Source organism: Trichogramma pretiosum, unplaced genomic scaffold (genome assembly GCF_000599845.2).
Source record: "Trichogramma pretiosum strain Unisexual culture from Peru unplaced genomic scaffold, Tpre_2.0 scaffold43, whole genome shotgun sequence".
NCBI lineage: Eukaryota > Metazoa > Arthropoda > Insecta > Hymenoptera > Trichogrammatidae > Trichogramma > Trichogramma pretiosum.
In genome coordinates, this window is record NW_019640864.1 from 878,452 (window position 1) to 893,679 (window position 15,228).

At 37.1% G+C, this 15,228-nt stretch overlaps 4 protein-coding genes across 4 annotated transcripts; 1 reads left to right on the plus strand and 3 right to left on the minus strand.

The window, feature by feature from the left end:
- The first annotated feature begins 1,478 nt into the window (after window positions 1–1,478).
- Window positions 1,479–6,132, plus strand: LOC106649508 (nose resistant to fluoxetine protein 6-like). The gene is made up of 10 exons (XM_023457520.1): window positions 1,479–1,893; window positions 3,358–3,617; window positions 3,713–4,213; window positions 4,293–4,453; window positions 4,540–4,708; window positions 4,824–5,020; window positions 5,101–5,239; window positions 5,315–5,510; window positions 5,595–5,737; window positions 5,819–6,132. Exons 1-10 carry the CDS (start codon window positions 1,479–1,481, stop codon window positions 6,020–6,022), a joined length of 2,385 nt encoding a protein of 794 aa, XP_023313288.1. The 3' UTR covers window positions 6,023–6,132.
- Window positions 6,133–6,546: 414 nt separating this feature from the next.
- Window positions 6,547–9,203, minus strand: LOC106649604 (SET and MYND domain-containing protein 4-like). Its single transcript, XM_014367074.2, has 4 exons — window positions 7,919–9,203; window positions 7,578–7,843; window positions 7,322–7,498; window positions 6,547–7,245 (listed from the first exon to the last, which is right to left on the minus strand). The coding sequence occupies exons 1-4, from the start codon at window positions 8,940–8,942 to the stop codon at window positions 6,817–6,819; spliced, it is 1,896 nt and encodes a 631-aa protein (XP_014222560.1). The 5' UTR covers window positions 8,943–9,203; the 3' UTR covers window positions 6,547–6,816.
- A 1,367-nt stretch (window positions 9,204–10,570) lies between these two features.
- LOC106649506 lies at window positions 10,571–11,835 on the minus strand. Its single transcript, XM_014366945.2, has 3 exons — window positions 11,103–11,835; window positions 10,763–11,028; window positions 10,571–10,666 (listed from the first exon to the last, which is right to left on the minus strand). Exons 1-3 carry the CDS (start codon window positions 11,767–11,769, stop codon window positions 10,571–10,573), a joined length of 1,029 nt encoding a protein of 342 aa, XP_014222431.2. The 5' UTR covers window positions 11,770–11,835.
- A 1,818-nt stretch (window positions 11,836–13,653) lies between these two features.
- Window positions 13,654–14,868, minus strand: LOC106649505 (ankyrin-2-like). The gene has a single exon (XM_014366944.1). The coding sequence runs from the start codon at window positions 14,866–14,868 to the stop codon at window positions 13,654–13,656; it is 1,215 nt and encodes a 404-aa protein (XP_014222430.1).
- Window positions 14,869–15,228: the final 360 nt, after the last annotated feature.

Below are 15,228 nucleotides of genomic sequence, written 5' to 3' on the forward strand. Positions count from 1 at the left end.
GGGAACATATCTCTAGAATTTATCGATTATTCTGTAATATATGTATTAAATAATTCGCGCACTCTTGACGTACAAAAACAAACAAACAAATGAGTCGCGCGAAGGGTATCTCATGCGTCAATGGGAAAATCGCGATTTAATCCGAATTTTGAAATGACAAATCTCGCTCGCCTATTTACATTGAGAACGCAATGGCGTAAACTATGCAATTTTCAACTTGATATATTATATAATTCGTACCTACGACTCGTCGTCCTTTTTTCGAGGCCATTAATTACGCTACAATAATAATCCGACGATATACTCGAATATACTCGATTAAAGGTCTTAAAAACGTCAAAATCTTATTTTTAACGTTTAAGTAATGTAGCGAGAAATTTCTGGATAAAGAAATGAAATTAAACAAAAGACGCGAGTCCCGTCGTCGCCTATTCCACGTCGTAGCCGTTGGAATTTTTCGCCTACATGTACATCGAGCTCGAAATAGCCAAATGACGACAATTTTTGCTGCACATTATACGGAAATTATTGCAAAATTATGCTCGGCTCGATTTCGTTTGATACACACACAAATGTATCACGTGTATCGTTTGTTTCGCGAAATTCCAACTGGTCATCCTTGTTTTTTTTCTTCTTCGACGTTCAAATTCAAATGAGCCCGCTCGTGCGCACCTTGTTTGGTAAACATACAAAAAACCGTTTGTTCCGAGGAGGAAGAAAAAAATTTCTCTAAGGTCATCCTCCGAATTTATCGTCTCGCTGCGTGACAAAAAACAGAGAGAGATGATTTTTTAATGCAATTCATTGCAGCGTTGAAAAGGACGATTCACGCTTTCGATGCGAAACTTTATGCGTGTGGGTCGGAGATAACAAAAAAAATTCTCCTTTTTTCGAATTCCCGTTTGTTTGCAAGAATAGACAAGTTTTTTGTTGCTCTTAAAAAATAAACGTTCAAAAGTTATAACAGCCGAGAGCAAACACGCGGCGGCGTACATGTTAGAATCGAGGAGATCGTTTTCTCATGCATATATCTTTAGAAAAAAAAAATCATTTTTTTTTCATCGCTTCTTTGAAGGATAACGCCGTGACGACGCCTGGACTCAAGGTATCCTATATAGTAAAAGTCATAGTAGATAGTTTAGAAACATCGCAGATCGGGCGAGGTATAGCGGAGAAGGAGGGGATTGGCGCGCGTATTGGAATCGGTGGCTGGCCCGATCATTTATACACGATTTACGGTAGACTTTAGTAGACGAAAAATCGGCTCTGGACTGACAACGCCGACACAAAAAGAGAGTGAGAACGCGCCCGGCAATAGTATAAATACAAATGTAACTCTTTTGTCGTTGCTACAGAGTAGAGTTCGTTCGTAAATAAGATACCAAGTGATAAAACCGGAGTGAAGTTGCATGAGATCCATATATAATGTTGAAACTTTAATTGCATTTTTGTCTCTTCAAAAAAATTCAACTTCCATCATGCTGATACTGAACTGTATATCGGCGATAAGCCTCGTGCTCGTGCTCAACGCCATCGAATCCCTGGGACACCTGTCGCCCTTTCATCGGGTGGCCGGCCTCGATCGTCGAGCCCTCGAGAGAAACAGGACGGAGAGAGGCTATCTGAAACTCACGGACGTGAGAACGGCGGAATCGTGCGACGAGGGAACCGAGTCCTGCCGGACAACATTCAGTACCTACGTCAATTATGTCGAGTCGGATCTGCGCGATTTCCCGAGGGAGAGGAGCCCGTTCGAGAAAATCTGGCTGGAGAAAATACCGCTGCCGCCGATCGCCGTGGCCGAGTCCAGATCGACGCCCAAAGGAGCTTGCAGGCGACAGCTGAGCCGCTACTTCCAAGATCTGAGGGATGGAAAATTGTGGGCGGTGCAGAGTAAGTTTTGAAATTATTCATGGGTAAATCCACGGTAAAATCTTAGATTCGACCTGACATATTGCATTAACGCCGAGCATTTATTTTTTTTTTTACCTTTAATTTATAAAAAAAAAAGACCGCCAATTAAGCAGGTAGTCGTTACGCGAGTTAATGTGCCTTCTAATGCCACAGCTGGCCTAGTTTGAACTTTCAAAACTTTAGCCTCTCGCGGCAGCAAATTAGCCCGATCGAAACAGTACCTGCCTGCGAAACTTCCAACGCACGTGCATTAATGACGCAATGAAAGCTTATGTATATATATGTACGCGTTCCAACGACAACGACGGAAACAAGTTGGATTATTATATGCGCTGATTCAAAACTTTGACGAGTTCGTTAATTAAATTTTCAGTGCTGCATTAACAATGTAAATGTATTATTAAAAGAAAAAAAGACGAAGTTGGATTTACCCAAACGACGAGTGGGACGTTTAAAATCGACTTTCGTTATGAAATATATGCATATAAGTGTATAAAATATATCGACGACAGGTTCACGCAGGTTCGCACCACCACCTCTTGTGCGCGCTTAATAATCGTCACGCGATTCGAATTTTTTCGATGTATAATTTTTTTTCTTTACGGAAGCAAGAGTTTATTAAGGAAGCAAAAACAAATATGAGCGTATGTTTGGGCAATCTACTCGTGCGTAAATCGACCCATCCACAATTGCAACATCCACGCGCGCGAACGCGGGTTGCCTCGGCTTCATTAATTCATCATCGATTTACAGTGAATCGGAGGGTCGAAGATGGTGTATTTTTTTCTTTCTCACCTGATCTCGCTTTATTTTTCTCGTTTTACTTTATTTTTTTCTTTATTTATATAATTCGCGAACTGATAATTATAATTTATTTTTTGTATATTTGGACATTTCGTTCGTTTTTTACAGCCTTTTTGATTATGGCTATAAAATCCAGTAAAATCGTGTACATACAAAAGATCGTATGGGCTCACACGCATGACCGACTGAAGCTCATAAATATTGAAATTTGGGTAACTGGATTCTTCAATTATTGACAAGCATACAGCAGATAAATCTCGCTTCGGCAGATTAACGGATTTGCAAAAAAAAAAAATGAAAAAGAAGAAAAAGAAAAAAAAACGTTAAAATAAATAAATAAATAAAATCCTCGATGAGTGAATAGTTAGTTATTGTGACGTAAGCAATCGAGTGATTTATGCTAAATTAGATAACATATAATATTTCCCGTTTGACTCTCGCGGTCGTGTATATTATATATCTCCTTCAAGGTTGATGAACTACTTTCGCTCGACTCGCGTATAAACACCCATAACACGCGCAACACACATGTGCGTGCGCGTGTGCGCGTAAAATGTCGTCAAACAAATCTCGAAATAATTTTTTTCTCTCGACACGATCGTATTATAATTTCCTTCTTCTTCTTTTTTTTCCTCGCAGTGTTCGACGCATCGGCGAAATATCCGTACGGCATAATCGACGGTCAGACGCGTCACCTGGGCAGCTTCGACCAGTGCTACCGGGTCGACACCTGGCTGGCGCCCGCGACCAAGTACGAGCGACTGCCCGAGCGCGTGCGAGGCCGCTACTGCCTCGTGGACTTTGAGTACAAGCAAAAACGCGATCGGCCAAGAGGACGCAATGGGCAAAAACTCGGCTTCGACTTCAATCCGAAAGGCTCGGCTTGGGAGGCCGTCAAGGTGAGCTCCTATTTTTTTTTCTTTCCTATAATCATAGACGATGCGAAATAACGCGCAACGATAATTATAATCGTGTGTACCAATCGATCGAGCAGGAAAAGGGCGACTTTCGCAGGGTACGACGCTACAACGTGCAAATGGCGCTGTGCGTGCCGGCGGCCTGCAGCCCGGCGGAGGTGAGCCAGGCCCTGAGCGCGCCCTACGACGACTTCGCCGCCCAGAACGACCTGTCGATTCGAGTCAGGATCGACGAGCACAACTGCCAGACGCAGGCCGAGGAGCCGCGAGTGTCGCGGGGCACCCTCGTCTACGGCCTCGTGCTGGGCGGCATCGTCGTCACCGTGGTGATCAGCAGCATCTACGACGGCACCCTGGAGACGCAGGAGGAGAGGGAGGGCAGCAGCAACGCCCAGAAGCTGCTGCTCTGCTTCTCGGCGAGGCGCAATCTGCGCACCGTGTTCGAGGTGAGCTACAAGCATCGGGGCCTCGACACCATACACTTTTTGCGCTTCGTCTCGATGTGCATGGTGCTGATCGGCCATCGCATGATGCAGTACTACTTCAATCCGGTGGTCAACAAACGTTACCTCGAGATGGTATGAGCTCTTTCAGGATCTTTTGCTTCGATGAGTGAAAAGAAGAGATGAAATATCGTACTTTTTTTGGCTCTTTTAGACGTTCGACGTGCCATCGTTCGTTATCGTGCACAACGGGCCGATCATAGTCGACGGTTTCTTCGCTATCGGCGGCTTGCTCACCTGTTACGGACTGCTGGATCAGTTCGACAAAACCAAGCGCATGAACTTCATCGGTCTGACCTTCATACGCTTCCTCAGGTACTTCATTTGCTCTATAATTTTCGGTCGAAAACTCGTCCACGTTTGCGAAATTTTCATTTTGCGTATCGTTATCGATTCACCAGATTCACGCCAGCGTACGCACTGATGATCTTCTTCATCGCCTACGTGTTTCCGCATCTGGGCTCGGGTCCCGAGTGGTCGCAAAAAGTCGTCGCCGAGTCGCAGCACTGCGCCTCAACTTGGTGGGCCAATCTCTTCTATCTTAACAATTACCTGACCATGGATCGAATGGTAATTGTGACCGGCGATTGCGCCAACGCAACTCGTTTTTTATACTAAATCCCGAATTAAGCAGACATATCGTTTATAGAACATATAATTTATAGAAAACGTACGTTTGTTGCAGTGCATCTTCCAATCGTGGTATCTGTCGGTGGACTTTCACTGCTACCTCGTCGCCATAGTGTTGATCTATCTCTTCTGGAAGTGGCCGAGAAAGATCGGCTACTCTATCCTCGGGCTGGTGACTCTTTTGAGCATCGTCGTGCCGTTTTACATCACCTACAAGCATCGCATACAGCCGCTGTTCATTGGATTTCCACAGTGAGTATATGCCGATTCTGTTTAGATTTATTGGGAATATTTCGTAGTCAACTCAGGCTTGACGATCGTTGTCATTGCAGTTTAAATGGATTGGCGGACGACTCATATTTTCTCAATTATTACGTAAAGACACATCTGAGAATGAGCGCCTATCTCATAGGGGTGATAGCGGGCGCGATTCTCTACGATTATCAGAGGGCATCTTGGCGCATATCGAAGGTATGAGATCGATCGATAATTGAAAAGATTTTCCAATATCAATGACATTTATGTACGATATACATCTTACTCCAGGATTACTCCAAGACGCTATTTTTCGTACTAGTCTTAGTGATGAGTTATTACTCGCAGTCGTACGGTTTTCGTTTCTACGACCCGAACGTCAGTCACAGCTCGCTGGAGATGGCCGTCTACGCGAGCCTTCACAGGGCCACTTTCGCCATCAGCTTCTGCTCCATTATTTTGCTCATCGAGATGAGCGACGGTCTGAGTGAGTACACAAGCAGCGAAATTATTACTCAATGAGAAAATTTTGTCGAACATACCGTATACAAATGACATAAAAATTTTACAGACGGCTATTACAAATTTTTAACGCCTGGTTGGTGTCAGCCGCTGGGACGGCTCACCTATAGCGTCTTCCTGTCTCACGGCGTCATACAGACCTATCACATGGCCACGGTCCGAACCGCCCGCACGTTCACCATCAACAGCACGGTAAGTTGAGCTTTGCAGAAAAATATACATGACCGCGCAACAGTGGATCGATAATGAAAACAAAAATGATCAAAATTTCAGCTCTGGGATTTCGTGCCGGACGTCGTTTATTCGTTCTCGCTGGCGCTGCTGATCGCGATCGGTATCGAGGGACCGTTCCGCAAAATGGAGAAGCACTTCATCATGAGGCGGACGACGAAGAGGAGCGATCGTTCGACTTTCAGGGACGAGTCGCCGGCTTACAGCATACCAGAACAATGTTCCGAGACCAAGGACGTCTTCTGATTCGATCCTTACTGTATTTGATAATATTGTGAAATTGTGTAAATAACTAGTTTCTGTAAATATGTTTATTAGTTAGTGTTTATATAGAATAAAAATATTTTTTATGCGTATTCTTGTCCATTTTTTTTTTCTTTTTTTTTCAAAGAAAGTTTGCTCCATTCGAATCGCTAAAGTATAATAAAATTTTAGTAATTGATAAAGATGTGCGATTAATCGATTTTTGAGTTTTACTTGACTCGAATCCGACTCGTCAAGTTCTAATCGAGCAAGGAAAATTAGATACCTACGAATACCTGCCTTTTTTTCAAATATTTAAACTTCATTAATTGATCTCAAGTATAATTTTTGTTCAATAATATTTATATCTTTTATGCATGTATAGCTTTGGTCTTAATAAGATACTGTAAGAAGGAATACACAATTTGAAATTTCTTGCTACTTCCTGCAGCCTTTTGAAAATAGGACGTTAAACCTCATCGTATTGAATAGTATTGTATAAACATTTATTAACATACCAATATAAATCGGGCACAAAAATTAAATTTATTACTAATTATGATTTACATCATAAAAACATCAGAGTTTGTATTATTCAAGTTAGCAAAATATTACTTAATTACACTTATATTTACACTTACATTATTAAGAATGTAAAGATTTTTAAACATTATAGAAAAAATTAGAACGTCTCATATTTAAGTTTATAAATTAAACTTGTAATTACCTCATTTAGGTTTGAGTTATATTGACTTTTTCAAAACCGACTGTCAATAAATGATAAAAAATTTTTAACTTTACAAAACTAGTTCTATTTTTGATGAACAAAAGTTTTCAAAGGGCTGAGTAAAACCATAATACTTGTCCATAATCCTCTCAAACATTTTAAGTAACACACATCTAACCAAACTAGGTTGTGGTAAAATATCAGCTACTTCATTTATGTGATCAGCGACCATTTGTATATAATCTTTATCAATTAAATATTGTCTATAGCGAAATGTCTGTATTAATGTATCTATTTTCGTCATGAAACTTATTTCTTTCCAATATGTTGTTTGGTCATACTTAACTTTATCAGCAATAAATGCTTTGGCTACCTTTGATAATATAAGACAAGGCCACTTTTCTTTACAAGCAATGCACTGACATACAAAATTTGAATCATCTCTTTTTCTAACTTCCAATGGTGTATTATAAAATAAGTCATTGTATGAATCTAAAAGCTTTATAGATATTTTATAATAATATGATATGTAGCCAATTTGAAAAATATTTGTAACAATGAATGTTAATTGATACCTGAGTTCCGCTAGCAATTGGTTCCGTGGTATAAAAAACATAGTTCATATCATCTGAAAAACATCTTTGAATGTTTGGTGCACAACTGTGATTGATATGACTACTGATAAGTCCTAGGCAAAATCCTCTAACTATACTGCTTCTTGTAGGTAATAGTACAGCCGGATTATCTGCTATCTAATTTTTCAAAAAATAAAAAATGTTAAAACTAGATTTAATCATGGAATAGTTTAAATAAATAAATCTCTTTTCTTACTTCATGAGTATTGACAGACCCCATTCTCACCAATCTTAAAAGCAAAGATGCAATGAATAGAAAATCTTCATTCTTTGAAAAATTATAATTACGGATATCATTGAATTTTTCAGAAAAAAAAGTTGTGTACTTCCCCGCAATAATCAACGCTACAACTGTATAAGCGGTAGAATTCATTTTTCGTTGCTCAGATAAGTTATGAGACAAACTCATAAGTTTATAGAGTAAATTAATTTTTGGTTCAAATTTGTGATTCTCTATTTTAACTTTAAAAGATACATCAGAAGCTAGATAAATTGTACTACTTCAGAAAATTTTGATCATTTCATTGTCATATTTACCTTGATCATTTTTGGGAATGTTCAGTTTGGATTTAAGCTCATCTATTGTTTTATAATCTTTCATCAATGATATTACAAATTTAAGACCTATGTGAACCCAAGAGGGAAGATTTGAATGATATAGAATAAGATATGGTGTTATTGAGCATTCCATGTAATGATACTCTTTCCAGGCCATGGTTTTACATTTTAAAGAACAAAATATATAATCATGACATGTTTCGCATGGAATTCCAGTCCATGCAACCGATAAACACTGAGAGCAGATTACATATTGGTTGTGAAAAGATGGTCCAATCATACAAGGTTTTTCCACTAGAACTAAATCGCCTGCTTTAAAATTGGTTTTAGCAAATAGACCTCTACCCATATTTTCTGTTAATTTTATTTCAACAAAATCAAATGGATCAACTTTTTCTCTATCAATAATAATTTTATTGTACTGTTCTTTTTCTTGTAAAAACTCTTGATTGTTAGGTTTGAATTGCTCCATTGATTCTGCTTGAGATTTATTTTCCTTTATTTCCCGTATAAGATCTGATAAAACATCTGTATTCTTTACAGATAACTTTACTTTCATAAAATATCGATCCACTTCTTCGAATACATCATCTTTTGTAAAAGGGCTAAGGGCAGCAAGACAAATGGCTTTTTGACAATATAGTTCCAATTTTACTCTGTCTGAATTTGTCAATGCTAAGATTGTATCTATGCTACCTATAGCCTCGTTAAATTTATTGAGATGTATCAATAAATTTACTCTAGTGGTGTAAGCATATATCAATTCTGCAGATCCACTGGGAGCATAAGCTATGCCCATGTTATAAAAGTACAGAATCCTTTTGTGTTCTTCGTCCGTGTGAGTTTTCTTGTTATATATTTTATTGCCCATCCTTACTGCTTTAACAGATTCTCCTGCATTTTTCATTTCATACTCAATGTTCCAACGAGAAAGTTCTGTCTTAATTTGTTCGAAATTAGGTTGAGATAAATAGTCAAGTATGTCTTTATGTTCGGCGTCCATATTACTGAGTTAATCTAAATTTATAAATGACCGTTAAATCTCAAATATTAACTGTACCTTGTCAAGAACGATAAAGAGCAGTCTGGTATATTTGAGAAATATAAATTTAAACGACGTCCAGGTACTGCAACGGGGTGCCCAATACTTAACTACCCAACACTACTAAACACAGTAATATTTGAGTCGCAGGTTTTCCCAGATCGAGATTCTTGTGTTCGCTCGCGACAAGCAACTGCTAGTGTCCCCGGCTTGATGTTTATTTTGTGTCTTGTGGATATACTTTTGCGATGTTTCCATTTGAAATGCTGTCGAAGACACTAAGGCGAACTAACGAATAACGCGTAAATTAAGTTATCTATATAGTACTTGATGTTTTATCAATTTGATCTAAAAAACGAGCTCTTGCAAGAAGACTGCAAATAGTAGGGCTCATGACGAGTTTTTTCAGTTTTACCAACATCATCTTGCACTTCAACTGAACTATCTATTTAACTCTCTGATCTTTTAACTAGGAAATATTAATGTTTTTTGCGCATTTGTCAAAGTATTATTATAGGTCAAATTTGTTGCTTGTTTCAAGCGTGGATAATATACATTTCAATTTATACAAATGGGTGCAACGTTTTATAATATATGTTACAAATAATTATTAAATATACAATTATTATTTCATGATTTGAAGGTAACAGTTGAGAATTAGAAATTAAAGTTGCATGCATTTTAATTCATCATTTGAAATTATACATAGTGCACAAAAATTTAATTTATTAACAATTATGATTTTCATCATAAAAACATCAGAGTTTGAAATATTTAAGATAGCAAATTATTATGTAATCACACTAATAATATTAAGAATTCAAAGGTTTTTATATGTTATAAACAAATAAGAATATTTTATATTTAAGCTAATAAATTAAATAACGTACGTAAAAAACCTTAGTTAAGTTTGAGAGTTATTAAAATATGTTGGATTTTTTAAAGCTAACTACCAATAGATTATGAAACGTTTTTAAATTTACAAAACTACAATTCTTAGAAAAATCATTATTATTAACACAAGTTTTCAAAGGGCACAATATGACCATAATACTTATTAAATATTTTAACAAGCATTTGAAATAACATACATCTAGCTAAACTAGGTTGTGGTAGTACATTAGCTATTTCATCCATCATGTTAGTAACAGTTTGTATTAAATTTTTATCGATTGAATATTTTGCATTATAAATTCCATCTTTTAAAGGATGGATTCTCATTATGAAATTTGATTCTCTTAAATACATTAATGGTTTAAATTTCATTTGATAATTCAAGAATGCATCATTTACCTCTGATAACATAAATAGAGGCCAATCTTCGTTACAAGCAATGCACTGACATATAAAATTTGAATTTTTTAATCTTCTACCTCTTAATGGAGTCTCATAAAAATAGTCATTGTATGAATCCAGAAGCTATATAACAATTTAATAATATGTTATGTATAGCTCATTGAAAGAAAATATACAAAAATTTATAGTAATGGGTACCTGAGTTCCACTAGCAATTGGTTCCGTGGCATAAAAAACATACTTCATATCATCTGTAAAACATCTTCGAATATTTGGTGCACAACTATGATTGATCATACTACTAATAAGTCCCACGCAAAATCCTCTACGTACAATGCCCATTTCAGGTAAGAGATCATGAAGTTGGTAACTACTTTCTTCAATAATATCTGATGATATCTATTGAATAGAAAAATAAAAAACTTTAAAACTAGTAATTATGAAGTAGATTTAAATAAATTGAACATAAAAGAATATTTCCTTACAGTATGAGAATTAACAGCACTTATTTTTGCTAATCTCAAAAGCAAAGATCCAATGAATAAAAAGTCCTCATTCTTTGAAAAATCTTCACACTGCATATCTTTCAATTTTTCAGAAAAAAATGATGTATACTTAACCATACAAATCAATGCTTTAACTGTAAACATGGTAGGAATAAAATTTTGATGCATTGGTAAGTTATGAGATAAACTCATCAGTTTATTTAATAAATTAATTTTTAGTTCAGGTTTGTCATTCACTATTTCAACTGAAAAAGATACATAAAGATCAAATAAATTGGATTACTTCAGAAAATTTTGATCATTTCATTGTCATATTTACCTTGATCCTTTTTGGGAATGTTCAGTTTGGATCTAAGCTCATCTATTGTTTTATTATCTTTCATCAATGATATTACAAATTTAAGGTGCATGTGAATCCATTCAGGGATGTGTCGGTCACATAGAATAAGATATGGTGTTATTGAGCAATCAATGAAATGATACTCTTTCCAGGCCATGATTTTACATTTTAAAGAACAAAATATGTAATCATGACATGTTTCGCATGGAATTCCAGTCCATGCAACCGATAAACAATGAGAACAGAATACATATTGATTGGAAAAATGTGGTCCAATCAAACAAGGTTTTTCCACTAGAACTAAATCGCCTGCTTTAAAATTGGTTTTAGCAAATAGACCTCTACCCATATTTTCTGTTAATTTTATTTCAACAAAATCAAATGGATCAACTTTTTCTCTATCAATAATAATTTTATTGTACTGTTCTTTTTCTTGTAAAAACTCTTGATTGTTAGGTTTGAATTGTTTCATAGATGCTACTGCAGATTTAGTTTTCTTAATAATGTTTAATACAAAATTTGTATCCTCTATAGATAACTTTGATATCTTAAAAATTTGATCAATCTCTCTTAATACATCATTTTTTATTGAAGAGCCAAGGGCAGCTAGACATTTAGCTTTTTGGCAATACAACTTCAATTTCATCTTAGTTGAATCTGTTAATTGTATAGCTTTATCTAAACTATCTAAAGCCTCGTTATACTTATTTATAAGTATTAAAAAATATGCTCGATTACTGTAAGCATACATCAATTCTTCAGATCCACTGGGAGCATAAGCTACGCTTTTGTTATAAAAATACAAAATCATTTTATGATCTTGGTCTGAGTGGTTTTTCTTGATATATAAATTATTGCCTTCCTTTCGAACTTGAACAGATTCTTCTGCATTTTTTATTTCATACTTTATGTTCAAGCTAAACGCAAAATCTTTTATTTTAGGTTCAGATAAAGCGTCGATTATGGCTTTACGTTCGGCCTGCATCGTACCAAGTTAATCTAAATTTATAAATGACTGTCAAACATCATTTGAAACTTGAAGATTATTTAAAATTAATCGTACCTGGGAAAAACGATGGTAATTAGCCTAATGTACTTTGATAGGGTGAATTAAAATAATTGATAAGAGTTCAATGGGTTGTCCAAACACTTATTACGACTAGTCGAACAATGATTATCATAGGGAATACCACGCAAAACATTTCGAGCCCGCTTCGCAGGTTTTCCCGGACGAGATTCTTATAGGGTTCGTTCGCATCGTGACCTGCAAATTGCAATTGCAAGTGTCACCGCCTACCGGTTTGATGTTTGATGGGAATGTTATACTTCTGCGATTTTTGATGTTTCGTTGGTAATGCTTCTACATCAAACACTATTTACAAGTTATTTATTTACTTAATTTTTCTCTACTTACACTTACTTGTTAGTGTAGCCAATTGACAGATTGCCCGTAAATTAACTTATTTACGTATATACTTGATGTTTGAACGTCAATTTAATATGAAAAACGAGCTGGAAGCAGATATATGCACAGAAGTGTCGATGAGCTGCGTTATTGCAGTTTTGCCAACTATATCTTTATCTTGTTGCACGACCGCACGAACAGCACTTCAATTGAACTAACTTTTCAAATTTCAGATCTTTTAACTGGGTATGTTAATATTAGTTCTCATAGAATTTAATTAAATAAAAAATTCAAAGTTTTTATTAATATTTTTATTTAATTTTTATTATTCGAAAAGAACACGAAAAATAATCATGTTTTTTTGCAGAAAGCTCTGCAGATTTACTATTTTGAATCTATAATTGTGTATGGTACAATACTATGAGGTACAATTTATTGTTTTTAAAAAAGAAATCAGAATTTATTTCAAAAAATGGTAATAATCACATTTTCAGTAGAAAGTACTACTCTGTCAACGCATTGGTAGTAGTTTTTTATTTTTTTTGGGGATTGCCTCGTACTTTCCAATCAAAAAATCAATAATCATTCTTTTCAATTATTTATTTTAATCACATAGAAAATTTACAGAATTAAATTACACCAGATATGTACAAAAATACAGCAAATACACCGTTCACCCTCCGTATTATAGCTTCAGCTTTCAGCTGCCAAGCAAATATTGTGTAAATCTTTGTTCATCAAGTTACAGTTCACAATCATTTCACAGCAGAGGATAGGCAACCTATAGCCTGTCGCCACCAACATGGAGTCCAGCGCCCATCGCCGAAAAAATCCCCTCGAAAGCTTTTCGCACAGATGCGTGACACAAGCGTCGCCGAACTTTTTGGGAAGACCGTACAATTTGCTCGAATGTGCCAACTGTACGTAATCCCGATACGCTAGTAATTTATCCTCTTGCTCTGGTTGCATCTGGAGAACGAAGTAGATCGACAGACTCGATATTATCATTATTTCCTTCGCTTTTTTTGCTAACTCTTCGTCGTTGTACCAACATTTGTCAAGATCCGCCGACTTCTCGAGCAATCCATGTTGAGCGAACAATTGCATTATCATCAGAGCATTGCTTCAACCCAGTCTGTATCCTCTTTTTTCGAGCTGTTCGACGACGCACAGCAGGCCAGCGGCTAGCTGCAATTTAAAATCGTATTCGTGACGCCATACTCGAAAGCTCTTAGTGAAGTGATCCTCAGTCGGGAAAACGAAACTAGAAAGATCGGCCCCACGATTCAAGAGTACAGCGACAGTTCTCGGCGCTAAATTGACTACGGCTTCTTGCAGCGGTGTCAGGCCCTCGTTGTTTCTGGAATCGACTTGCATCACCTGGCCGACCTTGTCGCATATTTCGAACAACACTTTGACCGCGTCACTGTAATTATTGCGTCTCTTACAGATAACGCGTAAAGGCGTTTCCCCGTGCCCGTTGGTCGAGTTAGCGTCGGCGCCTCTTTCCAGCAACCACCTGGCTACGTTGTCGTTGGCGTAAAGCAGTGCCGTGTGCAATGGTGTCCAGCCAAACGTGCCCTGGATATCGATCGCCTCCAACAGCCCACCTTGATCATTCTCGAATAGCATCTGCAACGCTTCTTCATCGTCGTACCTGCACACGATGTGGATAGGTGTCGTGTCCTGGCTATTTGCCCGACGCGAGTCTGCGCCTCTGTTCAACAACAAAGTGATGACCTTCTTGTTGCTACTGTTCTTCGCGGCTAGATGAAGCGGCGAATCGTTAGTTCCTGGTACGAGACAATCGGGGTCCTGGCCGCGCTCGAGAAAGTTTTTAACGACGTCGACACAGCCGTACTCGCAGGCCACGTGAAAATGCGTTAATCCATCTTCGTCGTAGTTCACGTCGAATCTGTTGTATATTTTAAAAAGCAGTGGAATCATGCTATTTCTGTTGTAAAAAGTGCATCTGGCTGCGAGATGCAGAGGTGTGGTACGTCGCGACGTCGGCTTGTCCTTCTCATCGATAGCGTAAAGCGAATCCTGGTATCCGCAGCGAGCTACGAATTCGATGAACAACTCCCCTAGATAAACTTCCTCGTCGCTTGGACTTGGATTGTTCATGCAGTCTAATAGAAGAAGTTCTATTTCTTCGGGCCTAAATATGTCTAGAAGATTTGGTAGTTGGTTGTGCCAGTCATTGATGATAGGCTCCAGGTAAACAAGAAAGTCATTTCGCTCTGATACGACAAGCCAATTGACGTCTTCGCGTAAACGATGCAATCGGTCTACTTTTTCTTGATTATAACGAAGACACATTACTTCAGAAATAATCATTTTGCTTAATCAAACACAAACACAGTAATTCACTATTTTTAATAATTATTTTTAATAATGATATCAAATTTTTTTTCCAAACCTTTTGTTACAAAATAAATTTATAAAATAGATTTTAGTACAATATAATATATGGCTAGAATATGGCCAGAAGTCTCGATTTTTTAAATTTACGGCCTAAGCAATTATTATAAGAAGATGATTTAAAAAATGCACTTTCCATTCGCGCTAGAAAAATATTGTTTTCTGCTTCTTCTTCTTCTTTTCCTTAATGGCCTTGAAATCTTCGTGTAAGACATCACCGGTCTGCCACATTACATGCTTGGTTTCACATATATTACTACTACTACTTTACTTCAA